The 27,143-nt window shown below is 36.3% G+C and overlaps 4 protein-coding genes and 1 long non-coding RNA gene across 5 annotated transcripts; 3 read left to right on the forward strand and 2 right to left on the reverse strand.

The window, feature by feature from the left end:
• Positions 1-1,922: 1,922 nt before the first annotated feature.
• On the forward strand, positions 1,923-3,632 carry LOC141398682 (glyceraldehyde-3-phosphate dehydrogenase 2). The gene has a single exon (XM_073976235.1). The coding sequence runs from the start codon at positions 2,320-2,322 to the stop codon at positions 3,316-3,318; it is 999 nt and encodes a 332-aa protein (XP_073832336.1). The 5' UTR covers positions 1,923-2,319; the 3' UTR covers positions 3,319-3,632.
• A 7,693-nt stretch (positions 3,633-11,325) lies between these two features.
• LOC141398677 (uncharacterized) lies at positions 11,326-17,222 on the reverse strand. The gene is made up of 2 exons (XM_073976212.1): positions 17,037-17,222; positions 11,326-16,962 (listed from the first exon to the last, which is right to left on the reverse strand). Exons 1-2 carry the CDS (start codon positions 17,069-17,071, stop codon positions 11,616-11,618), a joined length of 5,382 nt encoding a protein of 1,793 aa, XP_073832313.1. The 5' UTR covers positions 17,072-17,222; the 3' UTR covers positions 11,326-11,615.
• A 2,749-nt stretch (positions 17,223-19,971) lies between these two features.
• LOC141398684 (glyceraldehyde-3-phosphate dehydrogenase 2-like) lies at positions 19,972-21,285 on the forward strand. Its single transcript, XM_073976238.1, has one exon. It carries the CDS (start codon positions 20,284-20,286, stop codon positions 21,283-21,285), a length of 1,002 nt encoding a protein of 333 aa, XP_073832339.1. The 5' UTR covers positions 19,972-20,283.
• Positions 21,286-21,313: 28 nt separating this feature from the next.
• On the reverse strand, positions 21,314-22,621 carry Rrp47 (Ribosomal RNA processing 47). The gene is made up of 2 exons (XM_073976239.1): positions 22,253-22,621; positions 21,314-22,178 (listed from the first exon to the last, which is right to left on the reverse strand). The coding sequence occupies exons 1-2, from the start codon at positions 22,484-22,486 to the stop codon at positions 21,978-21,980; spliced, it is 435 nt and encodes a 144-aa protein (XP_073832340.1). The 5' UTR covers positions 22,487-22,621; the 3' UTR covers positions 21,314-21,977.
• A 2,215-nt stretch (positions 22,622-24,836) lies between these two features.
• Positions 24,837-26,753, forward strand: LOC141396931 (uncharacterized). Its single transcript, XR_012411273.1, has 2 exons — positions 24,837-25,838; positions 26,363-26,753. It is a non-coding gene; the product is annotated as an uncharacterized lncRNA (long non-coding RNA).
• The last annotated feature ends 390 nt before the right edge of the window (positions 26,754-27,143 follow it).

The raw sequence follows: 27,143 nt of genomic DNA on the forward strand, positions 1-27,143 counted from the left end.
ATACAAGTTGCTACAACAAAATCAAAGCTATTCGAGAGCAGGTCCTAAATTGAACTTTTCCGAAATTTTGTGTGGGAGGTACCCGAAGGAGTGGACCGGTTGAGTCCATATTTAAACTTCATCTAAGTCTGGTAGAACTTTCACGATGTACAAAGTGTGGGCCAAATCGGATACTCCCTTCAAGAGTTATCGTGCGCACAAATTTTCCGAACATTTTCGAACTTTTTTGGGAGAGGTACCGGAAGGAGAGGACCGATATAACCCATCTTCGAACTTAAACTAAGTTTGGGCAAAATATTACGAAAGCCAAATTATGAACCGAATCGGTTGCAGACGGACGAACATGGCTAAGTCAACTCCAAATTGTCTGAAACAAATTTCGTCCAAACATACCATTATTTCGATGAGGCACATTTTGCCCGTATATAAAAAACCGTTTACTACCGAATCTCCATCGCCGTTTACTGCCAGAACAACTGTGATGAGAATTTTTCTCGATTTTTTTTAAATTGGCTGTTACGACTCAATTTGGGGCATAATGTGAAGATCATCTCATCCATGTTGAATTTGTCGATTCTAAATCTTAATACACTCAACGACACCCAAGGACGACTAACTAAAAAAGTAATAGATTAGTCGATTATATTAAAATAAATGTCCAAGTTTGTATGACTTGTTTTTTAATACAACTTTGTTATTCATTAAAACCTATTGTTAAGTAATTTCTTCATGGTATCCTAATTTTGCCTCTCTATAGGATTTTTGTATTCGCTTTGCATAGGAAAGTAGCAGGCATAGATGCACATGTAAATAGTAAATGCCTTTGCTTTTTATAATTTTATTATTAGTAGCATTAGTTTGAAATTGTTATCCAAAGAGTTTAGAATACCTTTTTTTAATACCAAGTGATAAGTGACGTAGATTACAATATTTTGATTTATCCCATGATCTAGAAAAAGAATTGCTGTTTCTACGATGTTAGAATCATATTAGTTAGGAATTGTCTATAAAATGACTGCTGAAATTGTCAATTTGAAGTTCTAGTAACAAAAAAAGAAAAAAAAAACATTTATTCTATAACAAAAAAAATGTCTGTTGTGAATTTGAAGTTCTTAGTGGACAAACAACACACATCCCTAGAAACCACTTATGCAAGCAAGGATCAATTCCCTAGTAACAAAAAACATACAATTATCCCATATATCTTTCTATAACCTACAACAAATACCCCCATTCATGGTACAAATACACAGGTAGCCGCATCGACAATTGTTGGTAACATAAGATGTCAAAATTTGACATCAATTCAATGCAATTGACACATTATATTACCATCAGCTGGCTTGATAATGCTACCTGTATTATTGTACCATGCCCCCATTCTAATAAAATATGTTATGTACATAACGTATATACTTCCCTTACATATTTACCATGGCACAATTAACCAGGTAGTGGCATCGTAAAATTTTGAATATGTTATGTCAAAACTTTCTTTATGTTGTTGGGGAAATTACAACAAAAATAATTTTTTTATAAAGGGATTTGACTTTTCATATTCGATCAGCTGGTGTGATACCACTACCTGGTAGTTCTGCCATGATATTTACATAATATCCGGTTATCCTTATAGGGGTATATAAAACATCCATATGTACATTTCCACCCTTATAAAATGAAATAAACCAATTTCCCATATCCATTTATTGGAAAAATTCCCCAAATCCCCTCAAATAAAAATACATCAAATATATTTATACTTAAACAACTATTAGGAAAACTATTAAATTAAAATTCATGTATATTTATAGCCATTGTTTCCATGTAAGAATTTGATTCCGAATTATCAAAAATAACTCATAAAATTAATTTTATTTCATTATTATTTTCCCCCCACCAACTAAGCACCCATCTGGCATCACTCGATAAACTACAACTCTGTGTGGCAAACAATTTCTGTTTCGTCGTTTAATTCATTCGTTAAAAGTCCCCCCCTACCACACTGTATATCTGTACTCTTCTAATGCATTAAACGAAATGCCGGCAAAAGAGCACCGCATAGAGAGAGAACGAGAAGCTTTCATTTGTGGCGTTTGTGTGTTTGTGATTTGCATGAACGTCCTTCAACTGACATTGAAATACCCAACCCCCCGCATTGTAAACTCAACGAAAATTCGTACAAAGTTGATGAGCGAAGAACAACGACAAGCAAATAGCACAGTTTATTCCGCAAGAGCAAGCTGTACGGTACGGTTGCAGTGAGACTATCCGACATATTTTTCCAGAGTTTTAAGTGAATTAACTAAATAACCAACAAACATGTCCAAAATCGGTATTAACGGATTCGGTCGTATTGGCCGTTTGGTTTTGCGTGCCGCCGTCGATAAGGGTGCCACCGTTGTTGCTGTCAACGATCCCTTCATCGATGTCAACTACATGGTCTACTTGTTCAAATTCGACTCCACCCATGGTCGCTTCAAGGGTACCGTCTCCGCTGAAGGTGGTAAATTGGTTGTGAACGGTAAAGCCATCACCGTTTTCAGTGAACGCGATCCCGCCAACATCAACTGGGCCAGCGCTGGTGCCGAATATGTCGTTGAATCCACTGGTGTCTTCACCACCATCGATAAGGCTTCTGCCCATTTCAAGGGTGGTGCCAAGAAGGTCATCATCTCTGCCCCATCTGCTGATGCCCCCATGTTCGTGTGCGGTGTCAACTTGGATGCCTACAAACCAGACATGAAAGTCGTTTCCAACGCCTCCTGCACCACCAACTGCTTGGCTCCCTTGGCTAAGGTTATCCACGACAACTTCGAAATTGTTGAAGGTCTCATGACCACTGTCCATGCCACCACTGCCACCCAAAAGACCGTTGACGGTCCCTCTGGCAAATTGTGGCGTGATGGCCGTGGTGCTGCCCAAAACATCATTCCTGCTTCCACCGGTGCCGCCAAGGCTGTCGGTAAGGTTATTCCTGAATTGAACGGTAAACTCACTGGTATGGCTTTCCGTGTACCCACTCCCAATGTATCTGTTGTCGATTTGACTGTCCGTCTTGGCAAGCCAGCCACCTATGATGCCATCAAAGCCAAGGTTTTGGAAGCTTCCAATGGACCCATGAAGGGAATTTTGGGCTACACCGATGAAGAAGTCGTCTCCACCGATTTCGTCAGTGACACCCACTCCTCAGTCTTTGATGCCAAGGCTGGTATCTCCCTCAACGATAACTTCGTCAAGTTGATCTCCTGGTACGACAACGAATTCGGTTACTCCAACCGTGTCATTGACTTGATCAAGTACATGCAAAGCAAGGATTAAATTGTCTCCAAAGGGAGAAGAGATAAATTATAATAATTACATTTTAAGTAATCAACAACAACAACACGCTGCAAAGTAACATTTCTAGATATTACGCCAAAAAAAGATTGAAGAAAAAATTTACATGAGATGCTTAAAGAAAAAGAAAAGACGCACATGATCAGACAGGAGTTGAGCATTTAGTTATCAACACAACAAACCAGATGAAATGTGGAAAATATAGTATTGGAACATTTAAACCTACATGCTAAGAATGTTAACAACAAACAACAACCAATCCACCTCCTGATACATCATCAACAAACAACTAAAAATTGAAATTCTCTGTTACTCTATTCAATAATTTAAAAATTATATGATTATAATTAGTAGATATTAAACACAAACGTTAATAAAAAATAAATGTTGTAAAAAACATTACTAAAAAACCAAAAAAAAACATGTTTTCTCTAATTTTTGCAAAGTAATTCTTATATAATCAAATTGCAATAGAATGGGGGGAGAAGAAAACTATTTGTTATACAGAAATTTAACGAAAACCAAGAGTAGAGAATTGTAATAATGGCACTCAATGGTAAAGCAGGAGGGAGACATTTGTAATACATACACGGAGATTGATGGGGGGAAATTGGGTCTCCCCCAGAGCGTAAAGGCATTTTGTTATACACGGAAACTAGTGGGGCACTCTCTTGACATGCGTCTCATTACATTGTGAGAGTTGACAGTTGAAACAAGATTCTTGTTACAAGAATCACCATTAAATTGGGGGAGAGAAACGAATGAGTTGCATCATTAATACCGATTTTTGCAAACATATGGAGGAGGATATATGGGGCGAGTGATGTGCTGTAATTTGGCATAAACAAAGATTACCTAAAATGCCGCCTTATTACTCAACAATCAGAAAATGATAAGAACAATAGAAAACAATTTTATCTTTGTTGAAATTGGCAAATGTTTGCCAATTCTAATCAGTGGACTATGTTACTATGTTCTTCTATTGGCACTTTTGACAACAATGGATCACCTACATACATACATATGTATGTAGGTACATACATACTTCAAAAGAAATTAGAATTCAATGTAGAATTGTTTAAAAGCACAATTAATTATAAGAAATCATAATTAAATGTAGATTTCATCAATAACAAAAACAGCCTTATAATGCATTCAAAGATAAGGCAACAAATTTGCAATACGAGTACAATAAATAACAAGTTACCATGTTGTTATTGTTTGCATTCTCCAAAAGAATATTCCACAAAGTCGCATATTTTTAGCAAATGTACCTACCTACCTACCTCATAAGTAAATATTTTTATGATTGTTTATTTTATTTAACTAATATTGTGAAAATTGCTTTCATTGCCTTAGATTTGTCATTTGTTCGTGCAGCTTACTCAACAACCATATGGAGAATATTCATAGTTATCAACAATATTATTATACTCCAAAGGCAAAAGGTCACCTTCCAGTTCGTCTGGTCTAGTATTCGTCATAAAACCAAACAAACAATTTGTATTTCATAGGAAAAAAACAATCGTTTCAAATACTTATTTCTAATAGGAAAGGAGAGTGAAGAGTGGTGGAGGTCTTTCCACAACAAATTGTGTGTGTGATACATTTTGTATACATATGAAGGTATATACACATATATAATGATGCCTAGTGGCTGGTTGACTGCACGTTTACTTTCAATATCAACGTCACCAACAGCAATCCATAAACACACCCCCTGCCCACATTTGCGCACCATCACTTCATCATAACAAAACACAAATTCATGGGATATAATATAATTTCGTTTTCATTTATTAATTTTACATCATGCCGGTCGGTACCCTAAAATAGATGTGTTGTGCTGGCAAGCAGATCTTACAAGACACAATGAGGGAGAAGATGAGAAGGAGGACACATTGTGGCAAAAGGTCATAGAAAGTGAAAGCTTTTTTTCGCGAGGTCAATGAACGAACATTACATTTTCTTTGAAATCTAAAAAAGAGGTGTGTCTTTACGCACAAAATGGCACAATTTTGATGACGAGAAAAAAAGACAACAATCAGTGGGGTTTAAAATAATTTGCACTGCTACAACAACCATCTATGGGAATCGGCATTTTTTTTAAATAGTTTCGGGAAAATGAAAGCTTTTATGCTACGAGAAATGTTAGACCACAATGAACTTTTCAGGAAATTCACCTGTAAAGCAGGAAATACATGCATATGTATGTAATTCTAAAGGAGCAGAAATATATTTGTAAAGGAAAACATGTGTACATACATACATAAATACTTATAAAACTATGCAGTATTGAAAAATCTTCTTAGTGAAACAAATTACTTGAACAGAACAGATGACTTCATCCACCATATGAAAACAAGAAAAAAGTATGTTATAACTAACAACCATCTTCGGGAACAGGGACCTTTGAATAGTTTTAGAAAATGTAAGCTTTTATACTGCGAGAAAATTAGACCACAAGGAAATTTAAAGCAGAAAATACATAATCAATATTGGCCTAATTATTCCACTGATAGGTCCAATCAAAGAAGAAAAAAACATTCAGCCTTATTACGGTTAGCGTAGTCGTATCCAAAATTGCAAGTTGACGTCTCCAATCGACTGATTGGTATTATGAATATATTCGTCCTCGGGAAGTATGGACTGCCGCAATAAATGTTATATATATTTGTGATCAGGGTAACGAGACCTATCTGTGGAAAAAATTTGGTCCCGACCCGAGCTTGATGCTTCAACTCATCTTAAGCCACAATTTTTTCTCATACAAAATTAGTCCCAATTTACATTAGGCGAGTTTACTTGCGGCGATTGTCAGTTTGTAGGTGAGAGAGGGGGCTGAGAGGCAAAGGGTTACCATATGCCTCACCTCTCTCTCCATCAAACTGACAATTGCCGCAAGTAAACTCTCCTAATGTAAATTGGGACTTAGAAAAATATTTTTTAATTGTAAACATGATACAAAAAGAAGGTAGCAGCAACTGCCGTTTTTGGTAACATAAAATGTCAAAATTTGACAAATTCAATGCAATTGACACATTATGTTACCATCAGCTGGGCTGATAATGCTACCTTCTTATTGTATCATGATTGTAAAATAATACGTTCGAAATCATCTTTTGAACAAGAACTAAGAAATTTGCATTGCTTGAATCGTTTACACTATCTATCACTATCCATCAAGGGTTGTTTACACTATCTATCAATCACGAAAATAACACAATTTATATTGTTAAAATCTTTAATCGCACTCACATTTTCGTTTTCTTTACCTATTTCCTTCAGTCCCAATTTACATTGGGCGAGTTTACTTGCGGCAATTGTCATTTTGTAGGAGAGAGAGGTGAGGCATATGGTAGCCCTTTGCCTCTCAGCACCCTCTCTCACCTACAAACTGACAATTGCCGCAAGTAAACTCGCCTAATGTAAATTGGGACTCATTTTTTGGTAAAATTGTTTTCTTCTAATAATACCCTAGAAAGACGGCAGCGTTAATTTGCATTAACTCCCTTAATTCAAATTAATTCGTGCATTATCCACATTCTTAATGCACAAAATCAAAGGAAATTTAAACAGAATTTAGCAATTTCAATATGGCAATGCTGTTGAAAATCAATGTCTTTTGTCAAATTTCCATGTTTAATAAAATAATAGTACGTTTATATATAACCGGATTTAACAAACCTACTGGGTTTCAAATGTCAACTCCTTTACGTATATGTCAAATAAATCCTCATTAAGAAGGTTAACCCTGCAAAAGGCTATAATATAAACATGGCCTAAAAAAGTAAAGCAAATCAGTAATTTTCTCGTTTAATCAAAATAAGTAGTGGTCTTTCGCGAGTAGAATAGCAGCTAATCGTTTTTAACGCCTTCTAACAAATCTCTTTTTAAAATTTTTATTTTCACAAAAAATTTCAGTACCCACCATACCAATTCTATCGAAAATTATATCTTCTTCAAATGTTTTTTAAAGTTTTGCAATATTTTTATAATATTAAAAAGACTCAAAAATATCGCGAATAAATTAAATTTATTTTTGCTTCATCGTGGTGAAAAGGTCAATGTTAGAAAGTGTATTTGTTTCGCATATTTTGGCGAACTTTTGTAAAGCTTTATGAAATGGTCTGCTGGGTACAAACAAACAACACAAACATCTGTTTCATAAATGCAGAAACTATCGTCTGTCAGGGTGAAAAATTAATTTAAATTAGGAAATGTTTAATGCAAGTTAACTCTGTCGTCTGTCTAGGGTATAAAAATTAATTCTCAACTGCATACTAAAATATATGGCAGAATATAGCGCTCCCTAATAATGGGTACTTTACACGATATGTTTTTTACATATGTGTTGTCACTTTGCATATACATTTTGTATTGGAGAAGTGACAACTCATATGTAAAAAACATACCGTGTAAAGTACCCATAAATGAAAAATGTACATATGAGTTGCCACATCATTTTGATAGATGAAAATTTTCATAGTGGTCAGACTATGTGTACAGCATTCATAGGTAGCAAATTTGACATCTCATATGACATTCATAGATAGTGTAAACACCCCTTTATACGAGGATTCTAACAGATTTTCAACTGAAAGCTTTCCATCTGTAGTGCGATTCTCTAACTCATTTTTTGAGTTACCGACAATTGTCGGTAAAATTAAAACGCAAAATTATGAATGAAAAAATTAAAAAAAAAGTTGACAACACTCTTAATATCGGTAGAACTTTACGGCTGCTTTTTATTCGTCGCTATCTTACCGAAAAACATCGGTAATTACCGAAATTATAAGCATTTTAATTTTACCGAAAATTGTCGGTAACTCAAAAAATGAGTCAGAGAATCGCACTACTGATAAAAATACGAAATTTGTCATACGAAAATTAATAAAGGAAGTAAAATTTTTATTTTAGTTATTTTCCAATATATTTCATTAATTATTGCAAACAAAATTCTTTTGAAATTGATTTGTTTTTATTTTTGGGGTCAGTTGTCAAAATTACTTTATGTATGGCAACCTTCAACTGAAGTTGCGAATCTCAGTTGACGAACCGGCTAATTTTCAGCAACCAGTTATTTTCAGTTGCAGTGAATATTTTCGAAGAAACAAGAAGTAAAATTGAAAGGAAAAAACATTTTTTTTACAATGGAAAAATTAGAAATGCCTGCTGTCATTAAATATTTACATAAAAAAGGTTTATCGGGACAAGAAATTCATAATGATATGGTGAATGTGTTAGGTGAAAGTGCTCCTTCATATGCAACAGTAAAAAATTGGGTTGCTGGATTTAAACGTGGTCGTACAAGCATTGAAGATGAACCACGTAGTGGACGTCCAAAAACAGCAACAACAACAGAAATTGTAGCCAAAGTGCATGATATGGTATTAAATGATCGACGAATAAAAGTGAGTGAAATTGCTAATATCATGAGCATCTCAAATGATCGAGTCCTTTTAATTTTGCATGAAGAACTACAGATGAAAGCTTTCTGCAAGAAGGGTGCCGCATTTGTTAACAGTCGATCAAAAACCCATAAGAATGAACATTTCTCTAGTTTGTTTGGATCGTTTTAAGCGAAATAAAATGGATTTTAAGCGTCGTTTCATAACTATTGATGAGACATGGATCCTCCACTATACTCCAGAGACAAAAGAACAATCCAAACAATGGACTGAAGCTGGAGGAAGTGGCCCAAAGAAGGCAAAAACAATTCAATCGGCTGGTAAGGTTATGGCGACGTTTTTTTGGGACTTCAAAGGTATTTTATTGATTGACTATCTGCAAAAGGGTAAAGCAATAAATTCAGAGTACTATTGCAACCTTTTGGATCAATTAAATGTACAAATTCGAGAAAAACGTCCTGGCTTACAACACAAAAAAATAATTTTTCATCAAGACAACACACCAGCGCATAAGAGTGTTTTAACAATGGCTAAAATCAACGAATTAAAGTACGAGTTGCTTGACCACCCACCTTACTCTCCTGATTTAGCTTCCAGTGACTTTTACTTGCCCCCAAATCTAAAAAAATCCTTTCTGGCAAGCGTTTTACCTCAAATGAAGATGCAATTACAGTTGTAAACCACTATTTTGAAGACCTTGAGGAAAACTATTTTAATCAAGGGATAGAATGGCTAGAAAAGCGTTGGACTAAGTGTATTGAAGTTTCAGGAGATATATTGAAAAATAAAAATATTTTTGAAAAACTAACTATTCTCTTTCATTGATAGGCTAAGAAGTTTCCGAACCGCCCTCGTATTTTGATCCCTGAGCCAAGTTTTAGCCAGTTTCCATTAGAGCTTTATGTAAGGATCGACCAAAAAGCGTATCTGTAAGGCATTAATTCCTCGACCAAATAATGTTTTGAGACCCTCAGCATCTTAACTCCACGCAGAACAATTATTTTGTTTATATTTGAAAAATTGGATGATTGGAAGATATGAGCAATTTTTCTTTCTTTTTAAAAAAGCAAATTCGAAGGAAATACTTTTGAATTTGCTCTACGAATATGTTTATTAGGTTTTGGATCGTATAAAACAAAGTTTTCTATGGGAACTTCAAATCTATTGGATTTAGTACTATCAACTAAAATATTTTCAGTTTTGGTTATAAATTCATCTAAAATATTTTTATTGCCCTTTTTCTTCCACACTCCTAGTTTTTTGAACAAAAAAATTGAAGGCGATTTATAATGTTTGTGTAAACGGTAAATAATTTAAAACAAATATCCACCTTTCTGTTAATGAATTAACAGTTGGGTTGGGAGCAATGTTAGACAAATACAAAATAGTCGAAAATGGAGAAGTTTTACCTTGTTTTTTTGGACCATTCTCTTCCGTGTATGGACACTCCTATTATTTTGAACGCAACTGTATATGCCAAATAATTTTTTGCCCTGTTCCAGAAACTGCAAGAAGCTCCTAATTTTTACTACGATAACATTTTTTCCTTTATGTTATCGTAAAAAATAGTAAGCATGGTATAAGCAAAGAGGTAAATTTAAATGAAAAAAATCTATAGAACCCTTGTTTTTCTTGAATTCCTAAAACTTCAAAATAAAAGCAACAAGTGGGTTTGTTTACAATGCATTTTTTGAGCATTTTATAAAAAAACGCGAAAAATGAATGAAGAGTTAAGTTTTCTCCACATAATCGTGTTGTGAATATGATAAACTGATTGTTTCAATGCAAATCTCACCAATTTTTTCCATACAAATGGTCTAAAAACAGTTTAAAAAATCATTGAATTCGATTGTTTTTAAAATTGTTTGGCATATTATTCAAACACAACACACACATACACAGTTTGTTTTTATTGTTTTGAAGTTTTAGGCATACTCGAATGAAAAAATTTAAATTGACATAAAGCTTTGGCTAACCTTTCTTATTAAACCATGATAGTAAGAAATAGTAGATTCTTGCAGTATTAGAACAGGCCATTTTTGATTGTAAAAAATGTGGGGTTGGCTTTTCTTTTGATTTAAAGGTATACAAATGATCTAATAACAAGTATATTAATTTGTGTTGCCAAAATAATTCTTAAAAATTCCAATAACAACCTCACAGGCAACTGTGTTGGTGTTCTTTTCAACTCACAGAATTCGAAGAATTCTTAGTTGAAACGTGCTGACATGTTGCAAAATATTTTGATTTTGGTGTTTCTTTGGAAAAGCCGAAAAGTGAGTGTGATTCTCATTCATATGAGAATACTAGACCAAGCATGGCCACATTTGGCACGGCGGTGCCGATGATTTTCGGCAATTTACACGCACACGACCCGAATGCACAGAAAGAGCGTACAAAAGAGAACAAATGTTTTGATTTGTTATTGTTTTACAGCAGAGCTGAGCAAAATCGAGAGAGAGGCAAATTTAAGGGAGAATTAATATTAAATTTTTCTTGATGTTCCATTACTTATGTTGCAGTCGGAGAACTTACTAGTTAGTTAGTTCCTTTTGAGAGCACACCAAAGACGTTTGGGTTATTTTTTATAATGGTTTATTGTGAATTCAGTTTTAATGTAGTTTTACAGGTTGATATGAATTAAAGTTTATGTAAATGATAAATTAATTGGTATGATGATGGATGTACGAATTTAGTATTGGTGAATTGAAAAGATGATGAAATTTGATGAAAGGGTGAGTGAGTGGGTTGGTAGGTGAGTGGGTAGGTAGCTTCAAAATTGTATGAACGCACGGCTTCTTTTCTCCCGAACAACTGACAAAAATTCAAACGATGAAATAGATTTTGACATTGACATGTCAAAGATGATTAGTTATTTTCAACGGCGGTAATGTTACCCCTAATCGGCGGCAACATTCCCCCCTCCGTAAGCGGGTCCAGTTCTCCCGCCTTACCTTTCTCTCCATTGCCGACGTCCAACACAGCTATCTTGGAAACAGGGCGGTGTACAATGCCATTCTTAGTCTGGACCGTGGCACGTCTGACTTGACCATCCTTCGCAACGATACGGTCTATTACAACTCCTCTAAGCCAGCAGTTTCTAGGTTGGTGCTCGTATACAATGAGAACCACATCTCCTATGTCAACTGGTTTCTGTCTCTCAAACCATTTACTTCGTCTTGTAATTATAGGTGCGTATTCTTTCAGCCAGCGCTCCCAGAAACGATTTGCGAACGCCTGGACTTGGTTCCATTTCTCTCGTAGATTGGTATCCTTCGTAAAAATTGGTTTGTAACCCGTAGATGAGCCAAGCAGCAGGTGGTTGGGGGTTAAGGCTTCATCGTCCTCTGACTCTAGGGATACAAACGTTAATGGTCTTGAATTTATTATAAATTCCACTTCAATTAATGCGCTTCTCAACGTCTCGTCAATAAACTTATTATTCGGATAGGCTTGATGTAGCACGGTCTTCACTGATCTCACAAGCCGCTCCCATGCTCCACCCATATGTGGAGCTGCCGGAGGATTGAAGTACCATTTAATGTCGTCGAAACTCCTTGCTAATTCGCTTTCGCTGAGCCTTTGAAGTTCTTCTCGTAAAATCCTTTCTGTGGCCTTAAAGTTGGTGCCGTTATCGCTATAGATTACCCTTGGGTAACCACGTCGTCCAATGAAATTCCTTAGGCACATTATACATGATGACGTATCTAAGCTATGAGCGACCTCCAAATGTATGGCGCGCGTTTTCATGCAGGTGAATATTACACCCCATCTCTTCTCTGATCTTCTTCCAAATGTTACTATCATGGGACCGAAGAAGTCGATGCCGGTATAGGTGAAGGGCTTTTCGTAGGCTCCTAGCCTACCTTTAGGAAGAGACCCCATTAAGGGTATCTTGGGCGATGCTGTTGTTATCTTGCAATGTTGACAGTTCTTCCTCACGGTTTTGTATAAAACTCGCAATTTCGGTATGTGGTACTGACCCTTAAGAGAGTTGATGACGGTTTCGTGCGAAACATGGTGGTACTTCTCGTGGTAGTGCTTGATGATCAACGAAGTTACTTTGTGCTTCGGTGGTAACACAATGACATCTACATAACCTCTCAAATGTTCGATGCGACCATGTATCTTGATGAGACCATCCTTTTCGTCTAGAAATATATCTAAACCTCTTAGTGGTGAATCACTTTCAATACGCTTACCTTTCTTTAGGTTGTAACTTTCTATGGGAAATACATCTAACTGGGCTTGCTTTAATAGAACTGTTTTTGCTTGACATATCATCTCATGGGAAAATTCGTCTGGTTTTCTTTCTCCTCTGGATGACGCCCTCAGTTTCTTCATATACAGAAACCATTTTGCAGTGGCTCTATACAGTCTTCTCCAATCAGAAAAATAGTCGATGTTAATAGTAGTTGTGTGCTCCTTAGTGTGCACCTCCAAATAGTATGTTCTAATTTCTGTTGTGTCCGCTGTTCCACGATCCTTACATCGTGGCCAATTGTCTTCACTCTGTAACAGGAAATCTGGTCCGGAAAGCCACAATTCGGTGTTTGCTTTCGGGTTATCTTTCGTGGCTAAGTCCGCTGGATTATGTTTACTTGGCACCCATCTCCATTGTCTTGCGTGTGAGTTTTCTAGAATCTCGCCGACACGGTGCATAACGAAGGGACGAAACTTTCTTGGGTCCATGTGTAACCAGTGCAGTACGGTCTTAGAATCACTCCAATAAATGCAAGAGTCCACAGGAATACGATCAATTTCTTTGATTTTCGATGCGAGACGAACACCTAGTACTGCAGCCTGCAATTCGAGCCTTGGTATGGATACTGGTTTTAGTGGTGATACCTTGCTTTTGGCCATCACCAGGGCTATTGAAACTTGATCTCGTTTTTTGATTCTCAAATAACATATTGCTGCATAACCAAATTCTCCTGCATCCACGAATACGTGCAATTGTACCTCGTCCGCTTCTTGAAGATGGTCGGAATAGCAACGGGGAATTTCTAGTGCGGTTATAAGCGGTAATTTTCTTTTCCATTTCTCCCACTTCTCAGCTAGGTCTCTGTTCAATGGTTCATCCCATTCGATTCCGGAACGCCATATCTCTTGGCATAGTATCTTCAAATCTATTGTATATAAAGATGCGAATCCCAGTGGATCGTATATGGACATCAGTACCTTTAACACTTCTCTCTTGGTAGGTATTATTTCTTGGTCCAATATTCTTCGTTCCAACTTTGGGAATTTAAAAATATACTGGAATACGTCCTTACTAGGATCCCAATGAACTCCTAGAATCTTTTCAGTACAGCCCAGCTCTCTTGGGTTCTGAGTGGAACTCTTGTTTTCGTGCAGATGGTCCAGTACAGCTTGTGAGTTGGATGACCAGTTTCTAATCTTAAAACCGGCTGAAGCATGTATTTGCGAAATTTGATCAGCTAAACGTTTGGCATCCTCCTCGTCGTCTACGCTGTCTATCAGATCGTCGACGTAGTGATACTTCTTTATAGCTTCCACTGCTCTCGGATATTTACCCCCGAAACGATCTGCATTTTTGTTTCTTATGAAATGTGCAATACATGGTGCAGCATTCAGGCCGAATGTCAATGCTTCCATTACGTAATGTCCCGGCTCTGGCTCACCCTCATTCCACCACAGAAATCGCTGCGCATGATAGTCTTCATTTCTAATTCGTATCTGGTGGAACATTTCGGCTATGTCTCCACATATGGCAACTTTGCCGACTCTAAACGTCAAGAGAATGTCTAATAATGATGTTAGCAGATCCGGACCGGCTAGCAGGAAGTCGTTGAGTGAAACTTCATTAGTCTTGGCTGCTGCGTCCCACACTAATCTGGCTCTATCAGGCTTGTTTGGATTGCAGGTAATGAAGATAGGTAAATACCAAACACGAGACTCCTTTCCGCCTATTTCGTCGTCATTCAGCTTACGTGCATATCCTTTTTCTATTAGATTGTTAAACTCTTTCGTTACCTTTATTTTTAAATCACTGTCTTTATCCATTTTCTTCCGTAGACATACTGCTCTCTTATATGCAGTCCCATAACTATCTGTCAATGTTACTTCTTCACTACGCCATGGTAAACCCACTTCAAATCTGCCATCTATGTATTTCGAGGTGGCATCAAGTACTGAGAGAGCCTTTTCATCTTCTGTTGAGTGGATAGTCTTACTTGGTGACGATTCAAGTGCATACATTCTATTCACTGCTTCATGTATCTTCTCGTACTTCCCCTCACACTCACACAAATGTATATTTACCTGGTAGTCTTTTGAGTTTGTGTTTACGTTGCCTTGTACAGCCCAGCCTAAACGTGTCTTCGTTGCAATGGGACAGTCCCAGGGACCTTCACATATCTTCAATGGAACAGCCAAATTCCAATTGTCCGCTCCAATCAGTATTGTTGGTTTCACCTTTTTATATGATGACAATGGAATCGATGATAAATACGGATATTTTGCCTTTATTGAATCCGCATCCAGTGACTGCAGCGTTAACGACAGATTCCTTACTGTATGGACACCCTTCAACTTAAACATGGGCTTGGTTGCTGGATTGGATACACGTACACTTTCTACGTACAATGACTCCACCGTTCGCTTTGTTTCTCCTGTCCACTTCAGGCATATTGTTTCTTCTTTGCCGCGTAGATTCATTGCGTTGAATATGTCTTCTTCCATCAATGTTACTGATGAACCTTCGTCCAGGAATGCATATGTGTCTATATATTTACCTTCTGCATGTACTCGAATTGGTAATATTCGGAAAAGACTTGCATCGTTTTGTACTTGATGAGAATGTACATTTCCAACATTTGCTTCACTTTTCTGTTCACGATCGTTCATGTTCGTTGTGGCCGCTGCCGCCTCATGAAGTACTGGATGATGTTTTTCTTTACATCCATTAATTCCACACTCTCTGTCGACGAAGCATTTTCGACGATGTGATCCTAAGCATCTTGTACATACTCGATGTTCACGAACAATTGCCCACTTTCTTTGGCTGGACAATTTTCCAAACAATGAACACTTTGACAGCTTATGTCCTACACTCTTGCATGAAAAACATTTCATATTTACTGGTGTGTCCTCTGTATGTGTGTTCAACGTCACATTCTTCTTTGAGAACACTGGTGTGGCTACTTGAGACGCAGCCATTGCTATAGTGTACAGCCATTCACTAAAACTCTTCAATACTGGTACACCTATCGGCTTCTGCGTCATCGCCCACTGTAGTTTGTAATTATTCGACAATTTGTCCAACAACTCTCTTACCAACATTGGATTGTTGAGATGTGCCTCCAGTTGGCATGCTTCTATAGTCGAGCAACTGTTTCTCACACACATTGCAAAATCAATTATCGCTTCCAGCTTATCCTTTGGTGGTGGCATTTGTCGAGCCTTGTCTATCATGCGATCCAATATTAGTTCTGGCCTTCCAAAATACATTCGTAACGTGTCAATTATTTCCGGCACCATTTGTGGCAGTAACAGTTTGTTACGAACCATTTCCCTTGCTCTCCCTTTTAGGCACTGCTGCAAACGAATCAAATTCTCTGCGTTTGAATATCCACCTATGGAAGTACTGTTTTCGTAACTGCTTATAAAAATGGGCCACTCTTCTGGATCTCCATTAAATGGGGGTAACTCTTTTGGTAGTATCTGCCTTGCAGATAATTGTTGTGGTGTTGGCTGATTAATTGTAACATTATTACTTGGGAATACAACTTGCTGAAACGACAAAACATTATTATGTTGAGCATTTGGTAACTCGCCTCGTTGCTGCATGATATCATATTTTCTTTGTAGAAACTGTTGGTTTAATTTTCTCTCTTCTTCTAGAAACTGCAACTCCAACGTTCTCTTTTGGTTGGCAACATCATTGTATTCTGTGTTGGCAGTATTACCTTGTTGTTGGCTATTTGCTGGACTATAATACGATGTATGTTGCTGCAACATTGTTGCTGGTTGATTTTGTGTAACGTATATTCCGTTTGCGCTTGAGCATGATCTTGCTTGTTGAACGAACTGTTGTTGTTGTTGCACACCCGTTGGTTTCATTACGCCAATGCTTGATGTGCTGCTTTTTGTTGATGACGCCATTATTCCCCCGCTGTACGTGTTATGCGGCGATGAAACAATCGTTGTCAATAACTGCTGTTGTCCCAATGGGACAGTTGATACTACCCCACTGCATATTGGTGGGTAGATTGACATTGTTGCTTGACTATACAAAGATGTGCTACTTCTGTCGTCGCCACTTACCCTTGTATATTCTTGTGTTTGTGTCGATGCTGCATTAGTGCTTGTATCTACTGCCACTGGTGTTGAACGTTGTTGTACATTACTGTCGGACGATATGGTAAATGCACCTCCTTCCATGGCTGCAATCGTCTGCATTTCCAATGTTGAGGAATCTGATACAAACTCCGGGGGAGTACTGTTGTTCTGAAGCGGTGGTGACAACTCCTGGGTCATGTTCTGTGCTGACGACCTCGCCAGTTCCGCCACACACGATTCGCAATTCCAATCGAGGTTCTTTATTTCGTCACCTACCTTTGCACAATCGTAGTGGCACCAACCGTTGCAGGTGTCACACCGAACCATTCTGTCGTTATCCACTTTTCGGCACATAACACAGCTTCGAGTTTTCTTTTTTGCTGGCATCTTGCACTTCCCTTCTTACTGACCTGTTTGAATTCCTTTTCCTTTTAAGGCTTCTTCAGACAGTCAGGATCTCAATTCCTGGGATATCTTCTAGTCCAATCTTGACGATGTCAATCAGGAACTTTCCATATAATTTTGAAGAATTGTTGCAGTCGGAGAACTTACTAGAAGCCTGGTTAGTTCCTTTTGAGAGCACACCAAAGACGTTTGGGTTATTTTTTATAATGGTTTATTGTGAATTCAGTTTTAATGTAGTTTTACAGGTTGATATGAATTAAAGTTTATGTAAATGATAAATTAATTGGTATGATGATGGATGTACGAATTTAGTATTGGTGAATTGAAAAGATGATGAAATTTGATGAAAGGGTGAGTGAGTGGGTTGGTAGGTGAGTGGGTAGGTAGCTTCAAAATTGTATGAACGCACGGCTTCTTTTCTCCCGAACAACTGACAAAAATTCAAACGATGAAATAGATTTTGACATTTACATGTCAAAGATGATTAGTTATTTTCAACGGCGGTAATGTTACCCCTAATCGGCGGCAACAACTTATTTCAACATTTTTTAACAATTAATGTTGTCTAAAATCGTCCACAATGCAAATTATAAAAAACTATAAATAAAAAATTGCATAAACTTTTAATTGTTAATGGTTCACAAAAAACTAAGAGTACGTTTTCACAATTTGCCTGTGTGCTAGCACACAGGCTTGCTCACCCCTATTTTACAGCTTGCGTGAATACAAACTTACTAACACACTGTTATAAGTTGCCAATATTTTGAATACATTCACATTTTCTCCGTTCTCTTTTTGGTCATGCCTGTACTAGACACTTAAAGAGTTCGGTTTTTCGCTAAAAAGGCATCATTTCAAAAACTGAGAAGCCAATTGATAATTCCCTTCGCCGGGATGAAATCATGATATTGGTAGCGATCAGTAAAAATTTTGCAACACTGTCAGTTCGTTTTGAAAAACATTACTCTCTGTAATAGAGGGTAATAAATGAAGTTGAGCCAATGGGGGAATACTCCACTCAAGCAATCGAAAATATGTCAATATAATAAATGTGAATATGTAATAATAGGCAAAAAAAATTTTAAAAATCGAGAAAAAATTCCGAATTTATCATTTTGATATTTTTTTAAATATGCAAAATACGATAGCGATCATTAGGAATGAGTAAAACTAGCGATATACTCGTTGAACTCCTAACTCAAATTATTCCGAATGGATATACATATGTAAATATACAATTTCTAAATTCGTTACAAACTTAAAAAGATCCTACTATTTTATGTTTGCCTAATAATTAAAAAAATGCTTACAACAGTTCGCACATTTTGAAGAAAATGCACTTATTAGTACAACACCACACAAAGTTTGACTCCATTCGGAGTCCTTACCTAATTCAAAAACCGGGAATTCAATGCAATTATGCATTTTGTATTATAAAACAATATTACAGCCCCCAAAAGTATGCTATAATAATTTGGTGTAACTTTCGAAATTTCTTCTCCCATTTTTTGCTGTTCCCACGTCGTTGAGAATATGGAAAGCGTGGGAATGGGAAATGTTCAGAATAGGGCTGATTATTTCGATGAGGCACATTTTTGGTCGTATCAAAGTGTATATACAGTATCGGACAAAACATTTGCAACTGACACACATTTTAATATTATAGCGCTAAATATTTGTAAAAACCAACTTTTTGTTCAGTTTTTCCGCATTAAAATGTTCTTCATACTCCGATTAATACACAATTATTATTTGTACCTTATAACGGTGGTCCACTTTTAATAGAGTACTTAAAAGAAATATCCCATAAATGTGACCGTCATTCACAGCAGGCCCTCGTTTTTTGGACTTCAGTAGACTAAATCACTCAAAAACGTGAAAAAATCATTTAATTTATTTTGTAGGGCTTCGTATTCAACTAGAAGCTATTTTTAAGGATGATTCTAGATTATATTCTCCTGTTATACGATTTTTCCTAGGCCTTTTCCAAACTTATCAAGTGCCAAATTAAAATTAGATTAAAATATTCTGTTGCTATTCATTATGTAACTTTTCTAGCTTTATAAAATGATGTATTCAGTCTTAAAGACCCCCTTAACTAATAAAAATCTGGATGTGACACAAAAATATCGTAAGAAGTCATAATTCTGAGCCTTATTTATATAGCGACGGAGTGAGTTGCAATTGTTTTGTCTTGCTAAAATATAGGAATTTTCTTTTAAGTACAATATTAAAAGTGGACCAACGTTATAAGTTGAAAAAAATAATTGTGGGCTTTTTTCTGAGTATGAAGAACATTGTAGTGCTGAAAAACTGAACAAAAATTTGGTTTTTACTAATACTATAGCGCTAAAACCAAATTGTATGTGTCAGTTGCAAATGTTTTGTCCGATACTGTAACCTTTCCAGCCTAAAGGCTGCTGAGGGTATAAAAACAATTTTATCATTGATGAAATGTGAATGTTTTCCAATTTGAATGATTAGACGAAGTTCCTCTAGTGATTATTTTCACAACAGTGGATAATGCATTTAATTATAACAAAGAAATCAAATTCAATAAAGATTTGATTGAAACACAAAATTAATTATAACAAAGACATTATGATTGCCCAAATTTATAATGCACTTAAAAAGAAGCTAACAAATTTACAATACCGCCGGGTCGCACAGCCCAAAAGAATTTTCCACAAAGGCGATAAGCGAAGAACAAATATAGTCCAATAGCACAGTTTATTCCACAAGAGCGAACTGTACGGTACAGTTGCAGTAAGACTATCCGACATATTTTTCCAGAGTTTTAAGTGAATTAACTAAATAACCAACAAACATGTCCAAAATCGGTATTAACGGATTCGGTCGTGTTGGCCGTTTGGTTTTGCGTGCCGCCATTGAAAAGAATGTCAATGTTGTAGCCATCAACGATCCCTTCACCGATATCAACTACATGGCCTACTTGTTCAAAAACGACTTCACCCATGGTCGCTTCAAGGGTACCGTTTCCGCTGAAGGTGATAAATTGGTTGTGAACGGTCAAGCCATCAAAGTTTTCATTGAACGCGATCCCGCCAACATCCAATGGGCCAGGGCTGGTGCAGAATATGTCGTTGAATCCACTGGTGTCTTCACCACCATCGATAAGGCCTCTGCCCATTTCAAAGGTGGTGCCAAGAGGGTTACCATCACTGCCCCATCTGCTGATGCCCCCACGCTCGTGTATGGTGTCAATTTAGATGCCTACAAACCGGAAATGAAAGTCGTCTCCAACTCTTCCAGCACCACCAACTGCTTGGCTCCCTTGGCTAAGGTTATCCACGACAACTTCGAAATCGTTGAAGGTCTCATAACCGATGTCCATGCCAGCACCACTGATACCATAAACACCATTGACGGTCCCTCTGGCAAATTGTGGCGTGAAGGCCCAGCAGCGGTCCAAAACATCGTTCCTTCTTCTACCGATGCCGCTAAGGAAGTCGGTAAGATTATTCCTGCCTTGAACGGCACACTTAATGGTATGGCTTTCCATGTGATCGCTCCCAATGTATCTGCTGTCGATTTGACCGTCCGTCTTGGCAAGCCAGCGACCTACGATGCCATCAAAGCCAAGGTTTTGGAAGCTTCCAATGGACCCATGAAGGGAATTTTGGGCTACACCGATGAAAAAGTCGTCTCCACCGATTTCATCACTGACACCCACTCCTCAGTCTTTGATGCCAAGGCTGGTATCTCCCTCAGTGATAACTTCGTCAAGTTGATCTCCTGGTACGCCAACGAATTTGGTTACTCCAACCGTGTCATTGACTTGATCAAGTACATGCAAAGCAAGGATTAAAATGTCTCCAAGGGGAGAAGAGATAAAGTACAATGATAAAATACATTTTTATTAATCGAAAACAACAACGCGCTGTAAAGTAATTTTTTAGACATTAATAACAATAGCAAATTTTCTCTGAACAGATGTCAGGGTTTTTACCCATTTCTATCAAAAATAAAAATGCAATTGGGGCGGTAAAAAATGTTATAGTTTGGCTAAAATTGTAAAAAGAGGTGTACTACTCACAGATAATCCAAAATGGCAAATTACACAAATTCTTGAAGTTGATATTGTAACTTGGTCTTGAATTTTATCTTGATCTTAACGTTTTCCAAAATAAACTTTTATAGCATTAACTTGCATTCAGAAGATATTGATATCAATAGCATTTCTTCATGGTTCCTAGTTCTATCATTAATTTCTTATAACTTTCTTGTATTAATTCTATTGTTGGGATTATTATTAGATTACACAAAGTATTGAAATTGTTGTAAGCCATATCAAGGCGAAACATGTCAAAATCGGATTGTATTTTGATCTTGATATTTACATTATGCTCTCGGAAATAACGTTATCGATGAATTTCTTCATTGGAATAAATTCCTAAGATATTGGTAATTCTGATTTTTGTCACCGTTTAATGTTACCATTTCTTACAACACTAATTGTATTTGTATTCTATAAGGTATGTATTATTCTAGAAATAAACCTTAATTATCCACATTCTTTTCAGCATTTGTATTACTAGCTATTGGCTTTCCATCCTTGTCATAACGTATATGTAAACCATGTTTAATAAATCGTCCTGCAGCACCTTTATCTAAAACTGGACGTATTGTGTTACGTTCATAGATTTGTTTATCACGCAGTATAGTTTGTCGCACCCGAGAAAGTTCATTTTTAATACCATGCTATAGAAAAATCACAAAAGTAAAAAAAAACATTAGAATTTACCACGAAAGACTACGAAAACAAATGGACTTACCTCATTTGGATCCAAGCCTTGTAATTTTACATACATCCAATATAAGGAATTTATGGAGTATGCCAAATAATTATCCAATTTTACACGTTCCTGTGTAGGCAATTCATCGTAATCCTTAAAATTACATGCCAACAACAGATCAGCCTCAATCTTGTCCAAACTTGCATCGAAATTTTCAACACAATTTATGAATTTTTCATCATTACGTAGTTCAGCATAGTCACGAGAGGACATTGTTTAATCGATTATTTAAGTACTTTTAAGGAAATAGCAATAAATTAATCAAATGAAAGAACGTCGACAAAATACAAAACCGAAAAATCAAAACAAACGCACCTCTTGACATGTGAGACAGGGATAAACAAGCCGACTTTCTGATCGACGACGGTGGATACTACAGTGTCTATTAATACAATTAACGTCGTTATGGGGTTTCTACACGGTATGTTTTTTACATATTCATGCATAGCATGGTACAATAATACAGGTAGCATTATCATGCCAGCTGATGGTAACATAATGTGTCAAGTGCATTGAATTGATGTCAAATTTTGACACCTTATGTTACCAACAATTGCCGATGCGGCTACCTGTGTATTTGTACCATGATGCATAGCAACTGTCACTTTTTTTCGCCCATATTTGATTCCTTCTGCACGGCAAAATTTTATTTTTCATTCGTTTTCTGTTGTTTTCTTTATTTATTCCGCGTACAAACAAAACAGCTGTTTACCTTTGGTTGTACAGGCGAGAATAGAGCACGTTCTATTCGAAAAATATACATATGTATGCACATAACACTTTCATGCATTGAAATTTCTGTATGGTTCACACCATGTGTACAAAATTCAGGTTTGTAAAAAGTGACAGTTGGTATGCACAAATATGTAAAAAACATACCGTGTAGAACAGCTTTTACTAAAGACATCTGTTGTAGTCGCTACTCTTAGTTGGAAGTATGGCAGTTGTCAAGATACATATAAAATCGCATTTATGCCCGTAATAGCTCATTTAGACTAGCCATAAATCCTCGACTGGATTTAATAAATCCAGTACAAATATCATTGCATTTAGATATACATTTTGGAGGATATAAATGGCAGTCAGCTGATTTTTAAGCTTTGTTCCTTTACTTTTTTAATGGTAAGGGTGGTAAAAGAGAAAAGTGTCAAAATTGCTCTCTCATGAACATTTTGGATTTACCAAATAAAACCTGATAATGTGCTAAATCCGGCTAATGAAGTCATATCTAAATGGGCTATAATTTCTACGAGTGGTTATCTCCCAGCCATGATACAATTAAAAAGGTAGATGCCTCAGCCCAGCTGATCGAATCTAAAACGTCAAAAACTAGGAATTCGCCATGAAAAATCAAAACAAAAAACCATATGATTCGTTAGTAAGAGAGCATGTGTAAGTAGTAAGAGAGCATGTGTTCACTTTATAGACAAACACAAGCGATAGAAAGAGACAACAAGAGATCATTTGGCGAAAATTTTGACATTTTACATTACAAAAAAAGTTGCTTTGTTGTAGCAATTCGCCGTTGTTTCTACCTTTTTAATTGTACCATGCTCCCAGCAAAAAGTTTGCATCCGTGGATGCAGTTTAATCAGTACAATTGCCGTTGGAGTACATCTTTTCCTATGAATTCACTTATGAATTTTACAAGAGAGCGCGCAGCTAGGATGCACTCCATTTTGCTTCCACAGCACACAGCTAGGATGCACTCCATTTTCGATCCAAATCACAGCTTAAGATGCAGTGCTTTGGATTGAATTTATATTCATTCTTCGGATTGCGTGTTTAATCAGTCTAAAGATGCAATAAAAATGCAAGCCATTGCGAAATATTTCAAAATAAATAAAATGCATTTATTATTTGTGTAAAACAAGAACTTTATTATATTTATATTATAAACACAAATTTATTATATAAACACAAATTAAAAAAAAAGTTTCCATTAAAATCAATCACATTTGAGCTTACTTCCTCCGTTCTCAATTTAATTCAAGCGCATCTGATTTTGCTTCATCATCCAAAAGGTTTTTATGTCGCCTTCCCATCACTAGTTCAGCTTTCGACATGGACTCCAACTCCGCTCCATTAAAATTTTCCGTTTCGTGAATTACCGCAAAAATGTTCGCAACTTATGTTTTTATTTCTTTATAGCTTTGTTCCCGTACTTTTTAATAGTAAAACTCGTAAAAGAGGAAAAGAGAGAAAAATTGTTCTAACACAAACGTTTTTTCAAAAAGTTCGGGAACGCAAAAATGGAAAAAACGTCAAAAAAGCTGGAAGAAATGTCAAAGTCGGAGTACCAGCCAATCTGACGCCGGCAACCATGTTACTATTTTTTACACGCTCAAATTTGTCGAGTAAAATGTTTTTAAAGAGAGCGTCATTCAGCGCCATTTTTGTTTAAAGAGAAGTGAACTGTAGTGTATTCCATTATTACATTTCATACACATGGCAACTCTATTTCTATGTTATAAATTCTCTCTTTAATCAAAGTATCTTTTGTACTAATTAGTATTCGTTACATTTTTAGTAACTGCCATTTTGCTTTTATTAGTTACAATCTTTGTTCACTTCGATTTCAACTATCAACCAGATCAAAACGTTCGACTCCATTTTTTATATTCATCTTTGTTGTTAGTTATTTAATAAATAAAGTATTATTTAAACATTAATCAACGCGTGCTTACTTTCAATTTAAATACACAACAAAGAATTGGCGACGAGGATAAACTCAAGTGCAAAGAGTTCTAAATAAGATTTTGTGCAAAAAAAAATCATTTTTTCTAATTCGATAAACACATAACCTATAATGGATGCAAATCAATTGGCGCAACTATTGGATGCCATTACAACAATGGCAACCGAAAAGAAAAAGCAGCAACCACCAGCACCTTCAGCATCAAATCTAGTAATATTGCGAATAAAATAAACAAATCAAATTTAGCAGTGCCGTGTATGTGGAAAAAGTGGTCTACAACAAGTATGACGAAGATCAAACAAAAAGAAAATAAACAAATCAACAACACACACATACATGCGATCAGTGCAATCAGATGATTGACTGTAATGCAGTCACTCACTGAACATACCCCATCAACAAGGGTATTGGTAAAAACAAAATTATCAATACAATCAATCAACTTCGAACATCAACTCATCGATTCAAAATCATCAATCAATCAATTCAAATTCAACAATTCATATCAAAATCAAGCAAACCTTCAAACTTCAATCAATTTCAAACATGTTCAAATGACAATTAAGCCCGGGAGAAATAGTGCATATTCCCGAGTGCAAAGGGAAATCTCCGGCTTTTTCAAAATGTGGGAAAAAACTCCATATACACAAAACACTACATTTCAAATAAAAATGGTCGTTTCAACAAATCGGTGTCATCGTTAACCAGTTGCGACGAATCAAACATGGTGCAAATCCTAGTACGGAAAAACAACAACAGCTAAAATTCAGCATCAACAACTCAACAAAATCGAAACACCATTTTAGAGAAAAATACATCAAATTCATCAATACCGCCAAAACAAAAATCGAAGCCGTAGTCAAAACCGCCAAACAACAATCAATTACAGCGAATTGGGTTTGGATGGTATGTGTGTGCGCTGCGGACAATCAAACCACATAGCAAGTGAGTGCAATGTAAACAAGCATAAATTGAAATGTCAATATTGTGGAAGAAGGGGACATGTTCAAAAAGTTTGCATTCAAGCGAAAATGAATCAAATACGAAAACCGGAAATTACATTTCGGTCATACACCGGAGAAGTGATTGTGCCTGTGGGTGTTGTGGACGTGCGAGTGATATACAAAAACAAAACATCAATCGAACAAATGTATATTGTAGATTCAAAATGTGCCACAGTGCTAGGTCGTACGTGGATACGACACCTGAATATAAATTTCTCTGACATCGATTTGGACCGTAATACGTGCACAAATTAAGCCTGGGAGAAAGAGTGCGAATTCCTGGGAAAAAATCACACACACACAATCAATGCAACAATTCAAAATGATCAATTCCCCAAAATCAACATCATCAACATTTTTCTTTTCTGCCATCAAAATCATATCCAGTTTTCAATAAAGTGCCGTGTCATCACTACAGTCAACAGTCCCTCTCTGCTGCACCTGATGTATAAGAAGTTCAAGCCTAAGGAAACAACCTCCTGCTCTCCTGACGGACCAAGTCCTTATTTAAGCCTGGGAGACTGTAGTGTATTCCATTATTACATTTCATACACATGGCAACTCTATTTCTATGTTATAAATTCTCTCTTTAATCAAAGTATCTTTTGTACTAATTAGTATTCGTTACATTTTTAGTAACTGCCATTTTGCTTTTATTAGTTACAATCTTTGTTCACTTCGATTTCAACTATCAACCAGATCAAAACGTTCGACTCCATTTTTTATATTCATCTTTGTTGTTAGTTATTTAATAAATAAAGTATTATTTAAACATTAATCAACGCGTGCTTACTTTCAATTTAAATACACAACATGAACATTTTACAACTTTTTTGTGTACGGGAACGGGTTTTCGGGTAAAATGTGTAAAAGTCGTAAAAATTGTAAAAACTTTTTAGTTCTGAAACACAGCTTATTTTAGAACAAATTCTGCGAAATGTATACACTCTTGTTTGTCTTTTGAAGAAATGTGTAGGGATCAACCAACTGTTTTTTTTCTGTAGGGTTCTCTACAGCAACTGCTTATAAAATGTATCGAACGGAGTGCACTTTTCATAACTCTGTTGGACTACATCGAAAGATGTTGTGAAATCATAACTCCAATTGCACAACTTCCAAATTTTTTTGCTGGGTTTTAACTACCCAGCAAAAAGTTTGCATCCGCGGA

This window comes from Musca autumnalis, unplaced genomic scaffold (genome assembly GCF_047663935.1).
Source record: "Musca autumnalis isolate F117 unplaced genomic scaffold, ASM4766393v1 scaffold_3, whole genome shotgun sequence".
In the NCBI taxonomy this organism is placed as follows: domain Eukaryota; kingdom Metazoa; phylum Arthropoda; class Insecta; order Diptera; family Muscidae; genus Musca; species Musca autumnalis.

What these genes read in the sequence shown, in the direction of transcription:
- LOC141398682 (XM_073976235.1), top strand. Translation starts at nt 2,320, where the DNA reads ATGTCCAAAATCGGTATTAACGGATTCGGTCGTATTGGCCGTTTGGTT.
- LOC141398677 (XM_073976212.1), bottom strand. Translation starts at nt 17,071, where the DNA reads ATGCAGCATCGACACAAACACAAGAATATACAAGG. An exon ending in AAACACAAGAATATACAAGG is followed by an intron (nt 16,963 to 17,036) that starts GTAAGTGGCGAC and finishes ACCAATATGCAG; the next exon opens with TGGGGTAGTATCAACTGTCC.
- LOC141398684 (XM_073976238.1), top strand. Translation starts at nt 20,284, where the DNA reads ATGTCCAAAATCGGTATTAACGGATTCGGTCGTGTTGGCCGTTTGGTT.
- Rrp47 (XM_073976239.1), bottom strand. Translation starts at nt 22,486, where the DNA reads ATGTCCTCTCGTGACTATGCTGAACTACGTAATGATGAAAAATTCATA. An exon ending in AAGGCTTGGATCCAAATGAG is followed by an intron (nt 22,179 to 22,252) that starts GTAAGTCCATTT and finishes ATTTTTCTATAG; the next exon opens with CATGGTATTAAAAATGAACT.